At 43.3% G+C, this 24848-nt stretch overlaps 1 protein-coding gene across 1 annotated transcript in view; it reads right to left on the bottom strand.

Moving 5' to 3' along the window:
* meiosin (meiosis initiator) overlaps positions 1-24848 on the bottom strand; it is a 107727-nt gene that overhangs the window by 6212 nt on the left and 76667 nt on the right. The window contains exons 11-14 of the mRNA XM_072271149.1: positions 24471-24592; positions 13081-13284; positions 7584-7834; positions 4565-4654 (exon numbers count right to left, since the gene is read on the bottom strand). Coding sequence (XP_072127250.1) covers positions 4565-4654; positions 7584-7834; positions 13081-13284; positions 24471-24592 — 667 coding nt within the window. The remainder of the gene's footprint in view (positions 1-4564; positions 4655-7583; positions 7835-13080; positions 13285-24470; positions 24593-24848) is intronic.

Below are 24848 nucleotides of genomic sequence, written 5' to 3'. Positions count from 1 at the left end.
TTATTCTCTATTAATTATATAGTTCCAGCAATATCTATAAACTGTAAATCATTTAATCGTATCTGGTGTATTGTCTGTTATTTGGGCGGGGTGGGGTACATCACACAGCATCCACACAAACTAATTACCCAGTTTGGTGGGGTCGAGGGCTGTTTCCCTAGACGACAGCGAGCCGAGTGACCCTGAGGGTGGCCGGGAGGGCTACATATGTATTTTTTTACTGTAATTCACAGTACTTTTTTCTTGATATTATCCTGCATTGCATTATACTGCAGCCACAAAGTTAAGAAATTTCACAACGTATGCCAGTGATATTAAACCTGATTCTGATTTTGATGCTGACTATTTTGTGTTGGCCTTCACAGTGGAGGACACATCTAACTATCCAAAAAAGTGATGTTATGAATGCAACGGGAGGTGAGGACCTTGACACAATTGCTATTACTAGAGGTAGTGTTGAGCAAACTACAGTAGAAGGTCAAAAGTTGGAGAAGTCCCCTAAGATGATGCTGGCAATATTTGGCAGCATTTTCCAGACAGCTCACAAAACTACTAGATATACTTAATCTGAACTATGATCACTGCAATCAGCAACCCATAATTTCCCTTAGAAATGTACTTTTGAACCACTTAAATGAACTAGCAATTTTACAATCTCCTGAAGGAGTCCATGAACTTGACTCTTAAGAATGTGGTTCAGCACCTTGAAGACAAAGGTTGATTGGTCATTGTTGGAAGGGACTTCAGGCCCGAGTGCAGAAAATGTGTGTGTTCAACCCCACTACTCTGTGCCAGTTAAAATCCTCCACCCGAGCCCATCCAGTCTGTCTGTGTTTGACCAGTCTCTCTCTCTCTCTTCTCACTACTACCATCAGGCGGGAGGCACAGGAGTCTCTGATCCCAAACTGCCAAGCTTGGGAGAAGTTGTTGCCCTGCAGCCATCAGGCTCCTGGACCGACTCCACTCTCCTCAGTGCTGAGCTGACTCCACAGTCCGTGGATTCACTTTCAGGGCCTCTGCAGTTCATGTTCTAAGTGGTATGTTTACTTTTTTTTCTATTATTTATAGGATTTGTCCTCTTTTGCACACTGAATGTTTGCCAGTCTTGGTTGTTTCTGGTGTTTTGAGAATCCTATTGTGTTTTTTTTTGTTTTGTGACTGCCTGCAGGAAGATGAATCTCAAAGTTGTATTAGGTATACATATTTTGATAATTAGTTTGAACTTTGATCCTGATGGGATGCATCCCAGTGTATTGAAATTATACAATGTTGAAAGGACTAGATAAGGTGGATGTGGAGAGGATGTTTCCTATGGTGGGGGTATCCAAAACTGGAGGGCACAGCCTTAAAATTGAGGGGCAGCCCTTTAGAACAGGGGTAAGGAAGTATTTTTTTTAGCCAGAGAGTAGTAAATCTGTGGAATGCTCTGCCACAGACTGTGGTGGAGGCCAAGTCCGTGCATATATTTAAGGTGGAAGTTGAACATTTCCTAATCGGTTATGACATCAAAGGATACGACGAGAAGGCAGGTGTATGGGGTTGAGTGGCATCCAGGAACAGCCATGATGGAATGGCTGAGCAGACTTGATGGGCTGAATGGCCAAATTCTGCTCCAATATCTTGTGCTCTAAATGATAATTTACCAAAATACTCTGAACTCTGGGCAGGTCTCAACAGATTGGAAGACAGTGAATGTCATGCCACTATTGAAAAAAGGATGTAGGCAAGAGATTTAACATCAGGGAAAATGTTTGAAGCTGCCATTAAGGGAGAAATAGAGAGACATCTGGACAGAAGTGCTCCAGTCAGGCAGACATAGCATGGATTCATGAGGGGCAGGTCCTGTTGAGAAACGTACCGTTGTTCTTTGAGGATATAATGAGCACAGTGGATAGAGGGGAACAGGTGAATGTTGTATTCTCGGATATCCAGAAGGCGTTTGATAAGATGCCACATAAAAGACCTATCCATAAGATAAGGATTCATGGAGTTAGGAGCAATGTATTATTACGGATAGAGGATTGGTTAACCAATAGAAGGCAGAGAATTGGGATAAATGGGTGTTTCTCTGGTTGGCAGTCACTGGAGAGCAGAGTACCACAGGGGTCAGTGCCGGGCCACTAATGTTCACAATATACCTTACCGATTTAGAAAAGGAGACTGAGTGTAGTGCAATCTAAGTCTGCTGATGACACTAAGTTGAATGGGAAAGCGAATTGTATAGAGGATGCAGAGAGTCTGCAGAGAGGTATACGTAGATTGGTTATAAGTGAGCGGGTAAGAGTCTGGCAGAAGGAGTACAACACTGGTAAATGCAAGGTCACCCACTTTGGAAGGAAAATCAGAAGATTAGATTTAAATTGTGAAAGATTGCAGCATGCTATTGGACAGAAGCACTTGGGAGTGCTTGTGCATGAATCCCAAAAGGTTGGTTTGCATACAACAGATTATCAAGAAGGCAAATTAAATGTTGACCTTCATTGTTAGAGGGATTGAATTTAAGAGCAGCGAGGTCATGCTGCATCTGTATAGGGTACTGGTGGGGCTGCTCCTGGAGGACTGCCTGCAGTTCTGGTCCCCTTACTTAAGGAAAGACATACTGGCTTTGGAGATGGTGCAAAGGAAGTTCACCAGGTTGTTTCCAGAGATGAGGGGGTTAACCTATGAGGAGAAATTGAGTCATGTGGGTCTATACTCACTAAAATTCAGAAGAATAAGAGGGGAATCCTATAGACACATATAAAATCATGATAGGTAGTGGCAGTAAAGTTGTTTCCACTGGTAAATGAGACTAGGACTCAAGATTTGAGGGAATAGATTTTGGGCAGAAATAAGGAGGAACTGCTTTTCCCAGAGAATAGTAAATCTATGGAATTCTCTGACCAGGGAAGCAGTAGAGGCTACCTCATTAAAAACATTTAAGCTAAAAGTTAGATAGATTTTCGCGTAGTGGTGGAATCCTACAAAGTGGTGGATTTGGCCCAGGACACCACGGGTAAAACTGTCCCAACCATTCAACACATCTAAATGAATCACTGTTGTAGGAAAGCAGCATCCATCATCAGAGATCTCCACCACACAGGACATGTTCTTTTCTCACTGCTGCCATCAGGTAGAAGGTACAAGAGCCTCGGGACTTGCACCATCAGGTTCAAGAACAGTTACTACCCCTTAACCATCAGGCTCTTGAACTAAAGGGGATAACTACACTCATTTGCCCATCCATTAAGGTGTTCCCACAACCAATAATCTCACTTTAAGGGCTCTTTATCTTGTTAACTTATTTTCTCATTATTTATTGCTATTTATTTATATTTGCATTTGCACAGTTTGTTGTCTTCTGCAATCTTTCATTATAGTTACTATTCTATAGATTTGCTGAGTATGCCCACAGGAAAATGAATCTCAGGGTTGTATGGGGTGACAGATACGTACTTCGATGATAAAATTTACTTTGAACTTTAAGGAAGATAGGATAAAGGCAGGTAAATGGATTGGTGTCTACAGCCAGATCAGGCATGATCTTACTGAATGGCGAAGCAGGCTCGACTGGCCAGATGCCCAATTCCTGCTCCTATTTTTTATGTTCTTATGAAATTAATACAAGGCACAACCTTCACTCCATCCACCACAATAGGTGATCCTTCCTGGTGGTGACACATTTTAATTTAACTTCCCACTCCTATTCCGACATGTCAGTCCATGGCCTCATCTCGAGCCATGATGAGGCTACTCTCAGGTTGGAGCAGCAATACTTCATATTCTTTCTGGGTAGCTCCCAATCTGACAGCATGAACATCAATATCACTAACATCTGGTAATTTCTCCCCTCTTCCCTTTCTCTCTTCCTCCATTCCCTATTCTTGCTCACCTCTTAGCCTTTCTCTTCTCACCTGCCCATCAACTCCCTCTGGTTCCCCTCCTGCTTCCCTTTCTCCCATGGTCCACTCTTCTCTTCTATCAGATTCCTTCTTCTTCAGCCCTTTACCTCTTCCATCTATCAGCTCCCAGTTTCCCACTTCATCCTGTTTCCCCATCCACCCATCTTTCCCCTCACCTGGTCTCATGTATCACCTGCTGGCTTATTCTCCTCTCTCTCCCCCTACCCACTTATTCTGGCTTCACCCCTGTTTCTTTCAAGTCCTGATGAAGGGTCTCGGCCCAATACATCGACAGTTTAATCCTCTCTATAGATGCTGCCTGACTTGCTGAGTTCCTCCTGCCTGTTGTGTGTTTCGCCCTGGATTTTCAGCCTCTGCAGAACCTTTTGTGTTTACATTCCAGCTGGGCCCTAAGCAGTTATTCACAAACATTGAAGTGATGGTTGTAATTACTTTTTCTCCATATGCCTTGATCACTAAGACTAATTATATCACCCATGAGCTGAGAAGTGGCAATAAGACATATTAGCATACACTAGGCCTTTGTCCTGGTCTGTATGTATCAGATCCCCACAAAGTTACACCCTGACGAAAAGCTCCAAAGTCCTACAGAAATGTTTGAAGATTGGCTTGCTACACTGCTGTGTGCCCTGCTGGCACCACAGCTCTGATTCCTATCTTACCAGTAGGGTTGCCGTTCATTCTTCGACATGGTACGCCACACGTGTGCCAAAGCTTTAGTAGCAACAGTAGAGGCAGTTCCAGGATGGTCACTGTGGACACAACAAGGCATTATCATCACTCACTTTGAATAAAACGAGAAAACAACTTAACACAACAATACGTGGCTCCGTTGCAACCAGAAATGTTGCTTTATCCATGTTTTTCCTGCATCCCGGATCCCTGTCCTGAAGGCACAATTTGGCATTTGTTGTAAGGACTCAAAACTATGGATCTACCCCCATCTTCACTTCCACTGAAACCTGCTAGAATTTTTTTACCATCTGCTGAATTGCAACAGGAGCGTGAACAAAGGAGCAGAGCTAAAATGAGAGACGGTGGGAATGTAGTTACGGATGGAGCTGAGAGCGAGAGGGTTGAGGGTGTCAGATTCCGAGGAACTATCACCTATTGCCTGTCCTGTTCAAACCACAAAGACGTCAGATCAGGAAAGCTCATCAACACCCCTACAAGACCTCCTACCACTAACTGAGGGGTCTGTGGATGTGTAAATAAATTTGGCATGTCCCATTGATTTTTGCTAATTTTTAAAGATGTACCACAGTGGGGTGGCGGGGTGGAGATATGTCTCTACCAAAGGAGGTGTACAGCACTCCTTCACTCTGCTAGCCTGCAGGTCATCCTTGAGCAAGGCGTGGCAGCTGCTGAGCAGCACCCCCCTCACCCCGATCAGTGTCAGATGAAGTCATGGTAGCAGGTGGCAGATGGTTGGGTGAGCAGCCGTTGCATATCACATCCTGGTTATGTGACCACTGGCACCAGGCAGACAATCTCTGAAGACTATTGATAATGGCTGGGATCACCCGTCTTGTAAAGACGCTGTCCGGAAGGCGGCAATGGAAAGAAGGCAGCTGCTCTGCCCAGGAATGTAAGAAATTGCATGGAGTTGTTGTCACAATTCAACACATCACAGAAACTGGCCTCCCCTCCATGGACACTGTCTATACCTTTCGCTGCCTCAGTAATAATCAAACACCCCCCCCCCCGCCATGGACTTTTGTTCTTCTCTCTCCCATTGGGCACAGCACACCCCACCAGGCTCAAGGACAGCTTCTACCCAGCTGTAATAACAATATTAAGTTATTCCCTAATACAATAAGGCAGACTCTTGACCTCATCATCTTCCACATTATGATCTTGCACCTTATTGTCTACCTGCACTGCCCTTTCTCTGTAACAGTAACACATTATTCTGTAATTGTTTTACCTTGTACAAACTCATCGCACTGAGTAATGAGTAGACATGTATGAACAGTATGCAAGGCAAGCTTTTCGATGTTCCTCAGTACATAGAGTACTGTGCAAAAGTCTGAGGCACATATTGTATATATAGCTAGGGCGCTTAACACTCTCGCATGGTACCGTGGTAATTTTTTGTATTGCACTGTACTGCTGCCACAAAAAAATTAATGACATATGTGAGTGATGATAATCCTGGTTCTGATGTGGGTCTCTATTGTGGACTGAGAGTGGGAAGGGGGCTGGGAGAGGGGAATCATGGTTGGGAAAAAGAGAGAGGAGAGGGAAGGGAGTGGGAAGCACTAGAGAGACATTCCGTAATGATCAATAAACCAAATATTTGGGATCGAATGACCATGCCTGGTGTCTCAGGGCTGGGTGTGTCTACATCCGCTCCTGTCCCTACCCTGGGCACTCCTTCTCTGCCACCTGTCCCACATAGAACCCCACCTTCACTCCTCCCTCCCCCAGGTCCTCCACACCATCCTACCATCCTTTGCTCCCGCCACATTTACAAACTCGCTCTCTGTTCCATGTTGACAAATAAGACTACTCTGCAAAAGTCTGCGGCACGCTAGCTAAATATGTATATATGACTAAAACTTCTGCACAGTACTGTATGACAATAAACCAATTTTAATTCCAATAATAAGGCTCTAGGAGATTATTTGTGAAGTACATTAATGGGGAAGACGAGATGTTCCTCTCTGTAACTGGAACAAAGGAAGGAAAGGCAAACTTGCTGAAACAGCATCGTCTGAGGTTCCACTTTACTCCTGTACTCACTGGAGTTTAGAAGAATGTGGGGAGGGGGTCTCATTGAAACCTATCGAATATTGAAAGACCTAGATGGAGTGGATGTGGAGCGGATGTTTCCTATAGTGGGGGGCACAGTCTCAGAAAAAAAAGACGTCCCTTTAGGACAGAGCAGGGGAGGAACTTCTTTAGCTAGAGGGTAACGAACTTGCGGAATTCATTGCCACTGACCGCTGTGGAGGCCACGTCATTGGGAATATTTAAAGGGATATATTAAAGGTTCTTGACTAGTAAGGACATCAAAGGTTATAGGGAGAAGGCAGGAGAATGAAGTTGAGAGGAATAATAATGGAATGGTAGAGAAAACTTGATGAGCTGAATGGCCTACTTCAGCTCCTGAGTCTTATGATCTTATATACTGTACTACACCTTCACCCCCTTGTTGAATTACTGTACACACTTCCCCGGTAGGAAAAAAACTGTGCCATTCTCTCTCCCCAACTCAGTGAAATATGAAACTCTCCCTCCCCCATAGAACAGTACAGCATCTTACAGATATATCGTATCTCTGCCTCTTCCCTCTCACAGACATACTGTATCACACCTCTACTAAAACCCCCCACCCCCTGAATTATTGTAACACACTCTCCTTCTCACAGAAAAACTTCAAAGAGGTTAACCTTATTTCTCATGTACACTGAAACATACAGAGGAATGTGTTATTTGCGTCAACAACCAACACAGTTTGTAATTTTCTGAGGGCAGCTCACCACACTTCCGGTCCAACACAGCAAGTCCACAACTTACTAACCATAACCCATAGGTCCTTGGAATGTGGGAAGAAACTGAGTACCCGGAGGAAACCCACATGGTCACGGGGACAATAAACTTGAACTGCATCATAAACCCTCTGTGCACACTCCATGTCTCTGCTGTCTTGTACAAAGTACGACTGTGTCTCCCTACCTGATATACAGCCTCCTATTAACGCGGCAGAACATGATGAAGCCATTGACACACTTCTTCTTGAGCTGGAGCGTGCAGCACCGCTTCCTGCGCACCCTGGGCTGCTTGCCGCGGTCGATGTTCTTGTTCTGCTTCAGCTTGCTGGGAGCGGTTCGCTGTGGAAGGCTCCCCATGTAGTATGGAGTCCAGGTGAGGTCATTACTCTCAACGTCGTCGCTGGAGGAGAGGCCGTGCTCGCTCTCATTGCTGTTCTGCAGGGGGACACTCAGGAGTCATATAACAATCCAATGCACAATCCTCATACATTTAACAAGCCAATTCTGTGGAGGATTCTCTAACAGATTAATATTTTGCGAAGTTGAGCACGGTGATAGTAAAACAGTTTATTAAGGAATTAGACAAGATAGAGGCAGGAAATATGTTCCAGATGCTGGGAGAGTCCAGTACCAGAGGGCATGGTTTAAGAATAAGGGGTAGGTCATTTAGGACAGAGTTGAGGAGGAACTTCTTCTCCCAGAGAGTTGTGGAGGTGTGGAACACGCTGCCTCAAAAGTCAGTGGAGGCCAATTCTCTGAATGCTTTCAAGAAGGAGCTAGATAGGTATCTTATGGATAGGGGAATCAAGGGTTATGGGGACAAGGCAGGAACCGGGTATTGATAGTAAATGATCAGCCATGATCTCAGAATGGCGCTGCAGGCTCAAGGGGCCGAATGGTCTACTTCTGCACCTATTGTCTATTGTCTAAATAGAGTTTAAAGATAGAAAAGAGATCAAAGATTAGATTTATTTGTCACATCTACACAGAAACATACAGTGAATTGCGTCATTTACGTCAAATCATATCAGTGAAGAGGTAGTGGGGACTGCCCGCAAGAGTTGCCTTTCTTCCAGCGCCAATATAGCTTGTGCACAACTCACTAATCCTAACACATACGTCTTTAGAAAGTAGGAGGAATCCAGAGCACTCGGAGGAAATCCACACAGTCATGGGTGGAATGTACAAACTCCTCACAGATCCCAATTGGTGATCGCTGCCGCTGTGAAGTGTTTGTGCAAATCACTATGCTATTGTGCCACCAAGATTATTCAGCTAAGTGCAAAGTATTGCATTTGGGAAGACAAATCATTGTAGGTCTTTCACCATGAGTGGTAGGGCCCTGGAAGTGTTGTGAAACAGAGGGACCTAGGAGTACACATACATGGTTGTTGGGATGAGTTGTTCTCCGATCCTGGCAATTTACTTGCAAGCGTTTTGTCACCATGTGAGGACACATCGCCGGTGCGGTATTGATTGTGGTGTGTCCTCTGAATGCTTGGCTTTTATATACATTTGAATCAGTTAATTGGACATCATTTCGGAAAACCAGTTGAGATGTAGGGAGGAAATGAGGAAATCTCGTCACTGGTTGGCCCTGTGGCAAACTTTATGCATTATGGTCAGGAATTTTGCCCGCATTGGATCATAAATAGAATCAAGGTCTATGTGTTTGTTTACAGAATTGTTCATGGAAAACAAAGATGCAGACCTTGATCCTATTTATGAGCCGATGTGGGCGAAATTCCTGAGGACAGTGCATGAAGTTCACCACACAGCCAATCACCGACGAGATTTCCTCCCCACATCACAATCGAGCTTCCGAAATGACATCCGATCAGCTGAATGACAGGTATATAAAGGCCAAACGCTCGGAGGACACACCACTATCAACACCACACTGACGGTGTCTCCTCATATGGTGACCAGATATCTGTAAGTAAATTGTCAAGATTGGAGAAGAACTCAACGCAACCTGAGCTAGACATCTTCCAAATTACTTCCAACACATACATAGCTCTCTGACAATGGTGCTGCAGTTAGATAGGTTGGTCACACTGCCCTTCATCAGTCAGGGCATTGAGTTTAGAAGTTGGGATGTTATATTGCAGTTGTACGAGACGTTGATGAGGCAGCATCACTTGGAATATTGTGTTCGATTTTGGTTACTTGCTATAGGAAAGAAGCCATCAAGCTGGAAAGCGTGCAGAACAGTTTTACAAAGATTTTGCTAGAATTTGTGAGACTGGGTTAGGAAGAGAGATTATGCAGGTTGACACTTGGTTCATTGGAGCATAGGAGACTGAGGGGTGACTTTACAGAGGTGTATAAAATCATGAGGGGCATAGACAGGGTGAATGCACACAGACTTTGCCCCAGAGTGGAGGAATCAAGAACAGGGAGTGCATAGGCTAGGGCAAGAGGGGAGAATTTAATAGGAATTTGAGGGCACCATTTTCACCTAGAGGGTGGTCAGCATATAGAAAGTGCTGCCACGGGAAGTGGTTGAGGATAGTACATTAACAACAGTTAAAAGGCAAGGTAGCAAAACATCACTTTAGACTGCAGCCCGCAACCAATGATCAAGGTTCAGTTCCTGGCGCTGCCTGTAACAAATTTGTTACTTACGTGTGCTCTAAAGACCTATAGTTTGCTTATTTTTATTGTTTCTACAATTTGTTCTTTTTTCTGCACAGTGTGTGTTTGACAGTCTTCCTTTTTTAAAGTTGGTTTAAAGGGATATAGGCCAAACACAGACAAGTGGACATTTTCATGCTGAAGTAATGATGATTGTTGCTCAGGCAATGAAAATAGTGGTGAGGAACATTTTTCTCGCATAAAAGCAGGAAAAAGAATACTGCATCTGTAAAAGGGCAAACTCTGCAATGAAATTTTAAAAAGTTGAAAATATAAGCAGCTTATGAATGAAATGAATTAGGACCTGGTTTTCTTGCTCTTTCAGAGAACTCACACGTCGAACTTGCTGAACAGTTTCTGGGCTTGATGTCAGCAAGATAATTAAAATGGAAAAGTCAAATTTAAATTATTATCATGCAAAGGATTACGGACTATCGCAAATGAATGCTGAAGCTGTCAATCGTGATATTTAAGACAATGCAAAGAAAGGACAGTCAGATGTCTCCAACGTCCTTTGAAGTTTGCGAAGATTCGGCTTGACATCCGAAATTTTCACAAACTTTAATAGATTTGTGGTGGAGTGTATATTGACTGGCTGCATCAAAGCCTGGTATGGAAACATCATTGTTCTTAAATGGAAAATCCTACAAAAAGTAGTGGAAACAGCCCAGTCTATCACGGGTAAAGCCCTCCCTACCATTGAGCACATCTGTGTGAAATACTTTCGCAGGAAAGCAGCATCCATCATCAGGGAACCCTCCATCCAGGACATGCTCTCTTCTCACTGCTGCCATCAAGAAGATTGTACAGGGCCCTCAGGACTCACACCACCAGGTTTTGGAACAATTACTACCCCCAACCATCAGGCTCTTGAACTAAAGGGGACAACTTCACCTGCCCCATCATTAAAAAGGTCCCACAACCAATGGACTCACTTTCAAGGACTCTTCATCTCATGCTCTCGATATTTGTTGCTTATTTATTATTATTATTTCTTTCTTGTTGCATTTGCACAGTTTGTTGTCTTCTGCACACTGTGAATGCCCTCGTTGGGCAGTCTTTCATTGATTCTGTATGGTTATTATTTTACAGATTTACTGAGTATGCCCACAAAAAAATTAATCTCAGGGTTTAAGTGGTGACATATATGTACTTTGATAATAAATTTAGTTTGAACTTTTGGAATGAAAATAGAGGAGATGGTGCTGCTGCAGAGCTATAAGGTACAGTGAGCTCTATGCTTGAACTCCAAGGATTGAGTTAACAGCTCATGATGCAAAGTTACCCATTGAATGACATAGGACACCAATCCTACTTTTAAAAATATTCTTTACCTCTATTCTCCTTGTCTTGGCAACAATCATCTTTGCCCTACAGTTATTGATTCATTCTCACTGCTTAGAGCAGTGGTTCTCAACCTGACCCCTCAGTTAATAGTAGGGGTCCATGGCATTAAAAAGGTTGGGAGCCCCTGGCTTAGAGTTATAGAGTCATACAGCACAAAAACAGGGCCATCAGCCTAACATGTCCATGCCGATCAAAATGTCCATTTAACTGTGTTTTGATTAAACCCTTTAAACCTTTCCCATCCATGTCCTAGTCAAAGTACTTAGCTAATGGGTGAGAGAAATGCATAAAAGTGTAATTATGTGCCAATTTATATATCCCAAAGCTCTCTACAGACCAGCCTTTGAAATACAGTAAGCAAACTTCATCAGGCAGTACATCTATAATATGCAAATAATGTTACAGATGGAGAATTACTATAGACTGGTGTCGACTATCACTGTAAGTTGGGTGCTCCCGATATGGCCTTCTCTACATTGGTGAGACCCATTGTAAATTGGGGGACCACTTCGTTGAGCACCTCTGCACCATCTGCCAAAAGCAGAACTTCCAAGCGGTCAGATATTTTAATTCCCATTCCCTTTCCCGCCCTGACATGTCAGATTATGTATTGCATTGAACTGCTGCTGCAAAGTTAACAAATTTCACAACATGTGCCGGTGATAATAAACCTGATTCTCATTCCTCTTGTGCCACAATGAGGCTACCTTCAGGGTGGAAAAGCAACACCTTATATTCCGTTCGAGTAGCCTCCAACCCGCTGTCATGAACATTGATTTCTCCTTCCAGTAAAATAATTTCTCTCCCCTTCCTCTATTCCCCACTCTGACCTTTTACCTCTACTCACCTGCCTATCACCTCCCCCCGCTGCCCCTCCTCCTTCCCTTTCTCCTATGGTCCACTCTCCTCTCCTATCAGATTCCTTCCTCTTCTGCCCTTTACCTTTCTCACCCACCCGCCTCATCCTCCTTCCCCTCCCTGCCCCTTTTATTCAGGCATCTTCCCCCTTCTTTTCCAGTCCTGAAGAAGAGTCTCAGCCCGAAATGTTGACTGTTTATTTCTTTCCTTAGATGCTCCTGAACCTGCTGAGTTCCTCCAGCATTTTGTGTATGTTGCTCTGGAATTCCAGCATCTGCAGAATTTCTCATGCTTACTACGGACTTGTCTCTGACTGTGTATTTTAACTGCACTAATGTCTTGTTTTACACAGTTTTTTCTCTTCACTGACTTGTATAATTTATGTTTTGTGTGTTGTCTGAACCTACGTGCCTGGGATGCTGCTGTAAGCATGTTCTTTGTTGTACCTCACTGTGCCTGTGCACATAACAATACACTTGACATAATCTGACTTGAACCCTCTTTCAAAGTAAGAGTCCTGTGTGTCGAAAAAAGTTCAATTCACTTGAGAAGATAAAGCTGGTTTAATTAACATTTCAACTGAAAGATTACACCTTCTACTGTGCACGTCAGACTGGGTTTTAAATTTAAATCACTGAAGTGGAACATGAACCTCCAGCAATCTGATTCGCGATGCACAAGTTATATTCTTATATTCCGAAGTACCTCAGAAAAATTAGTAAGGCAGATTTTTTTAATGCTAACTCTGCAGTCACTGTGACAGCCTGAAACTATCTTTAAGAACACAAAAGGTGTACAAACACAAAAATAATAAGACCGATTATGATAGAGTAAGTAACCTCCTGCTGAAGACGTCTGTCCCACGTCTCTGCGCTTGGGCAGATCTGGCATGAATTCTCCCCTGAGGACGTACTATCGGCCTGGCTGGACTCGGATTTGCTCGTTTCACTGTATGGGAGGTAGCAGTGGTCGAAAATGAAGGTTGACTGGAAGGAGTCGGAGGTGATCAGCGGAGTTTCTGGCACAGTTTGGTCTGGATCATCCTGAAAAAACCAAAGCGAGGAGGTATTTGATTAATGACTCAGCCAACAATCTTCTGCCTATCCTCCCCTTATTTTCTCTAAAGACACTGATTTAAGCCAGTACAGTTCCTCAGCCGTGACTATTGGTAAGCCACTCAATTTTGGGTCTCACTGCCGAGAACGTAGAACACCACAACCCTACAGCCCGAACTGACATGGTGTAAAATTAAACGAAATCTATTCTGCCTACACATGATCCACATAACAACACACACATACACACACAAATGCTGGAGGTATTTCAGGGGAGCCATACCTTGAATAGACTTCATACCTTGTATATCACAGACACAAAGATTTTGCAGATGCTGGAAATCTTGAGCAACACACACAAAATGCGAAACACTAGGCAATTTTGTGTGTTACTCAAGATCTCCAGCAACAACACAATCCATATCCTTCCTTTCTCTGAATATTCATATGTCTATGTAACAGCCTCATAAACACCACTACCATATCTGCTTCCACCACTAACCCCAGAAGCCTGTTCCAAGCAAGCACCACATGTGTAAAACAACTTGCTCCACCCATCTCCTTTAAAATTTCCCCTTTCACCGTAAATGCACTCCTTCTAGTACTTGGCATCTCTAACTTGGGGAAAGGACCATAAGACATGGGAGCAGAATTAGGTCATTCAGCCCATCAAGTCTTCTCCGCCATTCCACCATTCCTGATTTATTATCCCTGTCAACCCATTCACCTGCCTTCTCCCCATAACCTTTAACACTCATACATATCAACCTCCACTTGAAAAATGACTTGGCTTCCACAGCTGTCTGTCTACATTATCTATGACTCTCATAAACTTGCATCAAGACTCTCCTCGGGCCACTAATGCCCCAGACACACCCAGGTGTGGGACTGGAGTACTTCACAGAATTGTTTTCGTTTTATAATCCTGCTCGAGCTCTCAGGTTTTCTTCCGCTAATCTCTTAAATTTAAACAATCTCCTTCAAAAGAAAATTCACAGTTCAGCTTTTTCGAACTATCCTCCAAATTGTGTAAAACTAAAAGGGATGCTGACTTAGTTGACACTTTTAAATGCCAGCTCAAAATCCATTTGTTTAACCTTGCTTTTAACTAATAATCTTTTTGACTTTAATTTTCATGTTTCTTTTTATATATTTTATTTTTACTTTTTATTTTAGTTTTCATTATATTTTGCATATTTGTACTGTTATCCCACGAAACTTCCAGTTTAAAATAGCGCTATTGAAAATGGGCAGCAGCTTACTGGTGGCTTGTAAAGCAAGAAATACAACTAAATACTTCTGTTAATACATTTTTCTGTGGAAAATTGTGGTAAATGATCACCGCAAACAATGAAAAGACAAGCGAAGGCGAGGCTGGCTCGAGGCGTGTGGGAGCAATGCAAAGTCGGAGGGAGGCTGAGGCACGGCCGAGACAGAATCGAAGTCAGAAATGGAGTTGCAGCAAGCGGAGCGGAGAAGTTTCGGAGCCCATCCACCTAAACCAAGAGGGAATAAAGTCTGATCGAGCTAAGCGCTGGGCCAATCTGGAAAGATGGATCTGAACGCCCGAACTGTGTTTGCTTCAAGATCACTGACAAGCGCAGAATGCAACTACACACAGATTAACCGAGAGGACTTTAATCTAGTATGGGAAATAAAGAAGTTCCACCACTAACTCTATGGACAAAAGGTTACACTAGTGACAGACCACCAGCCCCTTGTGTTCATTTTCAATCCCAGGAAGGGAATTCCAGTGATGACTGCTACCTGGTTACAACACTGGGCACTATTCCTAGGAGCCTACTCTTATGACTTAGAGTTCAGTGGTACCAAACAACACAGCAACGGTGATGGCCTATCAAGTCTTTCACTATTAGCAAATGAAGAAGAAAAGTCGTCGTACTGTGACCCAGCAGAAGTATTCCACACCACACTGGTGGACCAGTTGCCAGTAACAAATTCTAAAATACAAAGGGAAACAAGGAATGACCTGACTTTGTCAAATGTCACCATGCAAGGATGGCCAGCTCATGGTAACCCGATGTTTTCAGAGTTCTCAGTGAGACGAGACCAACTGCTAGGATGTCAATGAATGCTGATGTGTGAATCTCATGTTGTGGTTCCCTCTAAACTGCATACCAGAGTGTTATAAAATCTGCATGAAGGACACCTGGGTACAATCAAGATGAAGAGTCTCACCCAAAGCTACACATGGTGGCAGATAATAGATAGACAGATGAAGATTTGGTCAAAAGCTGTTCGGGATGCCGAGGTCAAAAATGCGCCCCCCCCCCCCCCCCCCCCAGGCAGCGTTACACCCGTGGGAGCCAAGACACCTACCAAACCTAATGCCATTCCACAGGTCCAGAGGCAGGACGAGAACATTATCATTGACAACACACCTGCCAAACCTGATGCTACTCCACAGGTCCAGAGGCTGTGGAGTCTTTATGGGGTCTTTCAGGTCTCTTGCTATGTGGCTGCCTGTAAGGAGATGGATCTCAAGGTTGTACTATGTATACATACTTGGATAATAAATGTACTTTTAACTTTGATTGCAAAGCACTTTGAACCACGTCATTTGTGTGGAAAGTGCTCTACAAATAAAGTTATTATTATTTAACTAAAATCCAATATCCACTTTCCCACAGGAATGAGTGTACTGGAAATCAGGGTTGACCTTCCTACTACTCCAGGGGCACAGAAACCATTTTAGTGCCCTTGCTTTTGTTATTGCCAGTATGTGAAACATCCCAGAATTGATTATGGTTCGGTGCCAAGCATAAAACACAGGACAATACCATAACAGACAACACAATAGCAACCAACAATTTACAAGAGCAATCAACAATTAGCAAAATGGTCACATGCATAAATGTCAATAATCAAACTTAACTAAATGTGAACATATGAACGGACTCAATAATTATTAACAGAAAAGGAGAGCAGGAAAGACCACTTTGTGGATGTTATGCAGGGACAGTTGGGGTATTACACCTGAGTGAGTTTTGTTGAGAACCTGGAAAGAACAGGAATGAAGCTTTGGAGATGATGTGTAGTCCTGGTGGTGATGGACTTGCAGTGTCTCCCTAATGGTAGATTGGTGAATAGGTGATACAGACTCAGTTGACACTTTTAACGGCAATATGACAATTTATCTTGTTGTTAAGAGTTATGCACTTTAAGTCACAGCTGCCTTGAAAGAGGTGTACCAAGAACATCCAGAACTGTATGACAACAGTTGTACGTTTTCCTATGTTTTATTGCCATCTTTAAGATTAGAGAAATGAGCAGGAATGCGCTGACTGCTCTCACCTGCAAATCCAGGACACTGTGGCACCAGTAAACTAACCGATAGCTTCAGCTGTAATTATACATGCTGCTAGATACATTTTGGACTGGTCCCTTTATTTCTTTGTAGAATTTTATTGGTAGTCATGTATTTTTAATGCACTGCATCTGGTTCTGGGCTAAAACAATGGTTCAGGTGGTTGCTTAGAGTGTAAATTGTGCAGATGAGAAACAATACCGTGAACATTGTATTCGTTATCTCTGACAGCCAGATCAAGCACTAGACACCTCTCTAACTTATATACTGAGATTTATATTTCGACCTACAAATAGCTGGGTGGGTGGTGGGAGAGAGGAAAGGGCAATATTTTGCTGAGGTTGTTTCATTGCTATGTTCTGTATTGTTCTGCTGAGCATTGTGGGTATGCTATGTTGGCGCTGGAATGTGTGACAACAGCTACAGGCTGCCCCCAATACATCCTTGTGTCCTGACGAAGGGTCTCGGCCTGAAACGTCGACTGCACCTCTTCCTACAGATGCTGCCTGGCCTGCTGCGTTCACCAGCAATTTTGATGTGTGTTACATCCTTGTGTCTGTTGGTTTTTCATGCAAACAACACATTTCACTTTATCTTTTGATGTACATGTGATAAATAAATAAATCTGAATATGAATATTAAAATTTGGTCTACTAATATCTTCATTTTAACTTGATTTTTGAAAGGGTAATATGTTTTAAGTTTAGTATAAATATATAAAATTATAAGTTATGTTAGATATTATGTGTATACATTTTGAAGCTCAAAGTAAATTTATTATCAGAGTACATATATGTCACCATTTACAACCCTGAGATCCATTTTCTTGTGGGCATTCACAGTAAATACAAATAAACAATCAATGAATAACTGCATACAAAGATGGACAAACAACCAGTGTGCAAGAGACAACTATCAACCAAACAAACAAACAAACATTGAGAATATGCGTTGTAGAGTCCTTGAAAGTAAGTCTGTAGGTTGTGGAATCAGTTCAGTGTGGGGTGAGTGAAGTTATCCCATCTGGTTCAACAGCTTCATAGTTGAGGGGTAATAACTGTTCCTGAACCTGGTGGTGCGGGACCTGAGACTCCTGTACTTCCTTCCTGATGGCAGTGGAGAGAAGAGAGCATGTCCTGGGCGGTGGCAATCCTTGATGATAGATGCTGCTTTCCTACAACAGCACTCTCTGTGGATTAGCTTAATGATGGGAGGGCTTCACCTGTGACCCTCGCCTTCTTTGAAATGACACTTTTGTGCCGCACACAGGACAGATCATCTGAAATGATAACATGAGTAATTTAAAGTTACTGACCCTCTTCACTTCTGATCCCCCTGATGAGGACTGGCTCATGTCTCCTCCTATAGTGAATAATCAACTCCTTGGTTTTACTGACACTGAGTGAGAGGTTGTTGTTGTGACACCACTCAGCTTGATTTTCAGTCTCCCTCCTATGTGATGATTCATCACCACCTTTGATTCGGCCAATGGTGGTGTTGTCAACCAACTTAATATGGCATTGGTGCTGTACTTAGTCACAGAGTCACAAGTGGGTGGAGCAGGGGGCTAAGCACACAATCTTCTGGTGCGCCCGTGTTGACGGAGATTTTGGAGAAGTGTTGTTGAATGGACTAAGGTCTGCAAGTGAAGAATTCGAGGGTCTAGTTGCACAAGGAGGTATTGAGGCCATGGTCTTGGAACTTATTGATTGATTTTGAAGGGATGATAGTACTGAATGCCAAGCTGTAGTCAATGAAGCACATCCTGATGTACGCACCTTCACTGTCCAGATGTTCCAGGGTTGAATGAAATGCAAATGAAATGGCACCTGCTGTTGACCTGCCGTGCCAGTAGGCAAATTGGAGTGGATCCCAGGTCAGTTCTCAGGCAGGAGTTGATGTATTTCATCAGCAACCTGTCAAAGCATTTCATCATTGTGGATTTAAGTGCTACAGATGATAGTCATTGTGTCAGGTTACCACATTCTTCTTGGGCTCTGGTATGATTGAAGTCTGCTTGAAGCAGGTAGGTCCACCAGACTGCCGAAGCAAGAGGTTAAAGCTACACAGAGAGTGGAGGGTGACTGGGGTGCACTGCTGGGCTGGTAAAAGCAAATAGAGGGAATTAAGAAGCTTTTAGATAGGCACATGCAGAGAATGGAGTGATATGGATATTATGTGGGCAGAAGGGTTTTGGTGTCATTAGCTTGTTCCTGCACTGTACTCTTCTACATTCTATTAAAAATGTAAATAATCGTGTGATCAAATAAACATAATATGGCATTAAATAAGAACAAGCATGTATGTCTTTCAATCCTATCGATTCTTCTAATCCAAGGGAGGTTAGAGGCATCAGCCAGAAATACTTTGTGGGTCTATGGGGAAAGAGGAAAATGGGTTTGCTCTACAAAGATCCACTGTGGACTAGATGGGCCTAAAGGCTTCCTCCTGTACAGTAAAGATTCAATGATATCTATGAAACATCATGGCTAGCATGAGAGGGCATAGCTTTAAGGTGCTTGGAAGTAGGTACAGGGGAGATGTCAGGGGTAAGTTTTTTACGCAGAGAGTGGTGAGTGCGTGGAGTGGGTTGCCAGCGGCAGTAGTGGAGGCGGAAACAATAGGGTCTTTTAAGAGGCTCCTGGATGGCTACATGGAGCTTAGAAAAATAGAGGGTTAGGTAGCTCTAAGGTAGGGACATGTTCGGCACAGTTTTGTGGGCCAAAGAGCCTGTATTGTGCTGTTGGTTTTCTATGTTTCTATGAAAGGAAGACATTTTAAGGACTGTTTGAAAAGAGGTGGAGATCCTTAGGGAGTGAATACCAAAAAAAAAACCTTAGACAGCATAAGGTACAGTGCGAAAGAAGGAGTGATTAAGTTCAGAAATAATTAAGTATGCTGAATTGGATGAGTGTATAAATCTTGGAAGGATGTCAGGCAGAAGGAGATCAACTCCGAGCCCTTTGGGTCCAAATGCCTCAATACTACAAGAAAATATAAACTACACAATTCAGTAACAGCTGAATCAGATCAGCCAGAAGAGTAACAGATTTAGCTGTCTGTCTTTCTGAATTTCTACTGCAGTGGATGTCAGGACAGTAACATTAATCTCAGTGTCACTAATGCACCTTCATGAAAGGTTGCCATAGAAAAGCAGCATCCATCATCAAAGATGCTCACCACCCAGGCCATGCTCTTTTCTCGCTGCTGCCACCCAGTAGAAGGTAGAAGAGCCTCAGGACTCACACCACCTGATTCAGGAACAGTTACTACCCCTCAACCATCAGACTCTCGAACAAAAGGGAATAACTACCCTCATTCTATTTCTGGGGTTCTCACAACCAATGATGTCACTTTAAGGACTCTCTATCTTGTTACTTCGTACTGCTTACTGTTACTGTTCTATAGATTTGTTAAGTGTGCCCACAGGAAAAGAATCTCAGGGCTTATGTGGTGGCATGCATGTACTCTGATAATAAATTTTACTTTGAACTTTAAACTATACTGGCAAAGAGCACAAAGCCCAGGGTAGCATCGATTATTACCCTACAACCAGGCTACATGGTACTGCAGTGGAGTGGTTAGTATAATACACCAGTGATTGCAATTGGAATTCAATACCCTTTGCTGCTGTAAGGAATTTGTATGTTCACCACACAGGTTTCCTCCAGATGCTCCTGGTTTCCTCCCACATCCCAAAGATGTACAGTTAGGGATAGTGAATTGTGGGCATGCAATGTCGGAGCCCAAAGCATGGTGACTCTTGTCGGCTGCCCTCAGCACATCCTTGGACAGTGTTGGTCATTGGCACGATGCATCCCATACATAAATAGCAAATGAAGTTAATTTTTAATCATTAATCTTTTCAACCTCTGATAGAAAGTGTAAGGTCATAAATCTGGCTGGTATTCCTTTAAAGATTTGGATAGAGGGGAGGAGCTAAGATGGCGCCAGAGGGCGACTTCTTTGAGCTCACCTGTGAAACAGCTTAAATTCTTCCTCTGCTGGAACAAGAGGGGGTGGGGGGAGGGTTGATGCTTTGCTGCTGCTTGTGCGTGGGAGGGGGTGGGGGGCTTTGGGGTTCTAACGTTTTTCTGTCATTCATTCTTTGGATTTTTCTTCTGTTTTGTGGATGTCTGGAAGAGTAAGAGTATACTGCATACATTCTCTTATATTAAATGGAACCATTGAACTACTCATGTATATAACTATAATGGGGTTTGATCATCTTTCAACTATTGTTAGCTACACTAGGAGTAAAATTAAGAAATATTTCTCATACAAAGACAATAGAATTTACAGCAAAGTAACAGATCATTCAGCCCATCTGTTCTGTGCTTTGCACAAGCCTCTCCACAGCATACTTCAACACAACCATCCGGTGGGTCATTCTGAATCTGAATTCACCCTTCCCTCCCTAAGGGCTATTAACTGTAATCTTTAAGACTGAGGATGGTATCCTGCTACTGCGCAGGAATCAAGAGAAAATACAATTAAATGGAGCAAGGCTCAGACATTATTTAAGAAAGGTGGATCAAGTGAGGAGGTCACATAAATGAAGCAACCTTAATGTCCTCTGTAGACTAACAGACTGTCAGGAGTCACTGTTAGGTCTCATTAATGAATCATGGCCAAAATACCAAAAGACAAAACATGAATGAAGGGGAAACTGAAAGACCAGCATTTATGGGGTGTTTTTAATTAACTGGAATGACCCAAAGCACTTGATAGCTAATGATGTGAAGTGCATGTTGTAAAGCAGGAAATGTTGCAGTCAATCTGTGCAGCGTAAGACTTCACACACAATGTAACGTGGCCCAGATCATCTACATTAGTAATTTTGAACGAGGGGTAAGTATTGAGTTCAATATTTCCTGTCCATCTGGAGGTGGCATGGTAGTGGACAGTTAGCCCAATGCTTTACAGCATTAGCTCTAGGATTCAGGTTCGATTCCCGCCACAGTCTATATGTTCACCCTGGGACTTCGCTGGGTTTCCTCTGGATGCTCTGGTTTCCTTCCACATTCCAAAGACATATGGTTAAGGTTAGTATGCTGTGGGCAACATCCACAGGCTGCCCAGCACAAGCCTTGCTGGTTTGATTTGATTCGATAAGTGTCAGAGCCGCATAGTAACAGGCCTTCTGAACACCTAGTCTTTGCCGAACCATTTAAACTGTCTTTTCCCTACGACCTGCACCCACAGCCCTACAGCTCTTTAAACTGCTCCTATCCATATACCAAACAAAACCTCTTTTAAACTTTGAAAACAAGCTCGAATGCACCAATTGAGCTGGTACCTCATTCCACACTCTCACCACTCTCTGAGTGAAGAAGTTTCCCCTCATGTTCCCCTTAAACTTTTCATGTTTCGCTCTTAACTCATGACCTCTGGTTGTAGTCCCACCCAATCTCAGTGGAAGAACCCTGCTTGCATTTACCCTCTATACTCCTGGCCTGGCCCTTGCACATGTAGCACACAGGCTTGCCCTGATGCTTGTGAACCAGATCCCCAGCTAATCCCATTGCCTTGTGGGCATTTGGAATATTGCGTGCAGTTTTGGTCACCTACCTACAGGAAAAATGTAAATAATGTTGAAAGAGTACAGAGAAAATTTATAAGGATGCTTCCTGGACTGGGGGACCTGAGTTATAAGGAACGATTGAGAAGGTTAGGACTTCATTCCTTGGAAAGTAGAAGATTGAGGGGAGATTTCATAAAGGTAAACAAAATTATGAGGAGTTGGTTTGTTGGCATCCATCTGTCTCGAAGGACACTGAGTGATGAACAACATCATCACAAGTCTGGGCGGAAGGTACGGAGATCCTGAGATGCCCAGTCATCAAGATCCCCCCTCTCGGCCTCATCAGTGTAGTCCAAAGGAAAACTTATGAAGCAATATGCTTGGCATCAGCCTGGCTGTAGGAGCTACCAGAAGGATGTTCAATGACGTCCAGCCGCTTGCATTCAACATTAACATCCCATCTCCTGTACTCAATACTCTGATTTATGAAGGCCAATGTGCCAAAAGCTGATATGACTCAAGATGATGCATTTCACACATGTGACAAATAAGGCTAAAACTAACCTAAGGGGCATGCAAAGTCTCAGTGTAAAGCTTCATAAAAAAAAAAAAAGCATGTCTGACAGAGCACTGGGGTATTTATTGTGCTCACATCTATGGAATGGGGCTTGAACTCACAACTGCATGCCTCAGAAGCAAGAGCACTACCTAGTTTCCTTTAGAACAGAGATGAGGAGGAATTTCTTTAGCCAGAGGGGTGGTGAATCTGTGGAATTCATTGCCACAGACGGCTGTGGAGGCCAAGTTATTGGGTACATTTAAAACAGAGGTTGATAGGTTCTTGATCAGTAAGGATGTCAAAGTTTATGGGAGAAGGCAGGAGAATGGGGTTGAGAGGGATAATAAATCAGCCACGATAGAATGGCAGAGCAGACTCAATGGGCTGAATGACCTAATTAGAACATAGAACATAGAAATTTACAGCACATTATAGGCCCTTCGGCCCACAATGTTGTGCCAACCATGTAACCTATTCTAGAGACTACCTAGCACATAGCCCTCCATTTTTGTAAGCTCCATGTTCCTATCTAAGAGGCTCTTAAAAGACCCTATTTATCTGCTTCCATCACCGCCACCAGCAGTGCATTCCACACACCCACCACTCTTTGTGTGAAAAATTTACCCCTGACATCCCCTCAGTACCTATTTCCAAACACCTTAAAATATGCCCCCTCATGTTAGCCGTTTCAGTCCTGGGAGAAAGCCTCTGTCTCTCCACACAATCAATGCCTCTCATCATCTTATACCCCTTTGTCAGGTCACTTATTATCCTCTGTCGCTCCAAGGAGAAAAAGCCAAGTTCACTCAACCTATTCTCATAAGGTACGCCCTCCAATCCAGGCAACATCCTTATAAATCTCCTCTGCACTCTCTCCATAGTACCCACATCCTTCCTGTAGTAAGGTGACCAGAAATGAACACAGTACTCCAAGTGGGATCTGACCAAGATCTTACATAGCTGTAACATTACCTCACGGCTCTTGAACTCAATCTCATGGTTGATGAATGCCAACACACCATACGTCATCTTAACAACACTGTCAACCTGTGCAGCAGCTTTGAGTGTCCTATGGACACGGACTCCAAGATCTCTCTGATCCTCCACACTGTCAAGAGACTTAACATTTACATTATATTTTGTCCTCAAATTGGACACACCAAAATGAACCACTTCACACTTATCTGGGTTGAAGTCCATCTGCCACTTCTCAGCCCATTTCTGCATCCTACCAATGTCCCAATGTAACCTCCGACAACCCTCCAGACGATCCACAACACCCCCAACCTTTGTGTCATCAGCAAATTTACTAACCCACCCTTCTACTTCTTCATCCAGGTCATTTATAAAACTCACAAAGAGGAGGGGTCCCAGAACAGATCCCTGCAGAACACTGCAGAACTCTGCTCCTACGTCTTATGATCTTAATTAAATTAAACATCAGAGCAAACTTCAGGGCAGATTGTCGACCTCAAAAGGTGCCCCTTATGTTCCTGGACAGGTAGACAAAGCAGCCTTCTTCCCTTCAGCAAAATATACCCGTACTCTATCAAAACTACATTTCAACTCCCAATTATGAGAGAGACAACAAATCAGCCATGACAGAATGGGCCAAATGCCCTAATTCTGCTCTCATCATTATGGCCTTACGGTTTCAGACACCATTACTGGGGATGGAAAGGACTGGAGAACACAGATGAACAGACAGAAGAGATTTGATAAAAACATCTACATTCTATATGCGAACTTCACAGGTTGAATACCTTTAAAGAAGCATTCCAGTAACTGCTGGGTAATTGCTGGGTTTGACAGGCATTCGAGTGCTTCGAGTCTCCAGGCCTGGTCACCGGGAACTCTGGGCTAAGGCACACCGTTCCAAATAAGGCTGCAAGGATGGAAGTACACATCTTTGGCATTGCATTTTCAGTTTGCTTGTCAGTGTGAAACTTACAAATGAATGGCAAATAGATAAAAAGAAAACTGCAGTTGTCATCAATCACAAAATCCTTTCCCATCAACACTCAGCCCAGGACTCTGCTCGAATTCCAGGGCCTTGGATTTGCAACTTACTGACTCAGAGGTGAGAGTACTATAATTAAGCTATGTCACATATCTACTGGAAAATCCAGACCTGAGTGATG

Source organism: Mobula birostris, chromosome 10 (genome assembly GCF_030028105.1).
Source record: "Mobula birostris isolate sMobBir1 chromosome 10, sMobBir1.hap1, whole genome shotgun sequence".
In the NCBI taxonomy this organism is placed as follows: Eukaryota; Metazoa; Chordata; class Chondrichthyes; order Myliobatiformes; family Myliobatidae; genus Mobula; species Mobula birostris.
Note: the sequence above shows the minus strand (reverse complement) of the source record. Positions and strands in the feature narration are given on the sequence as shown.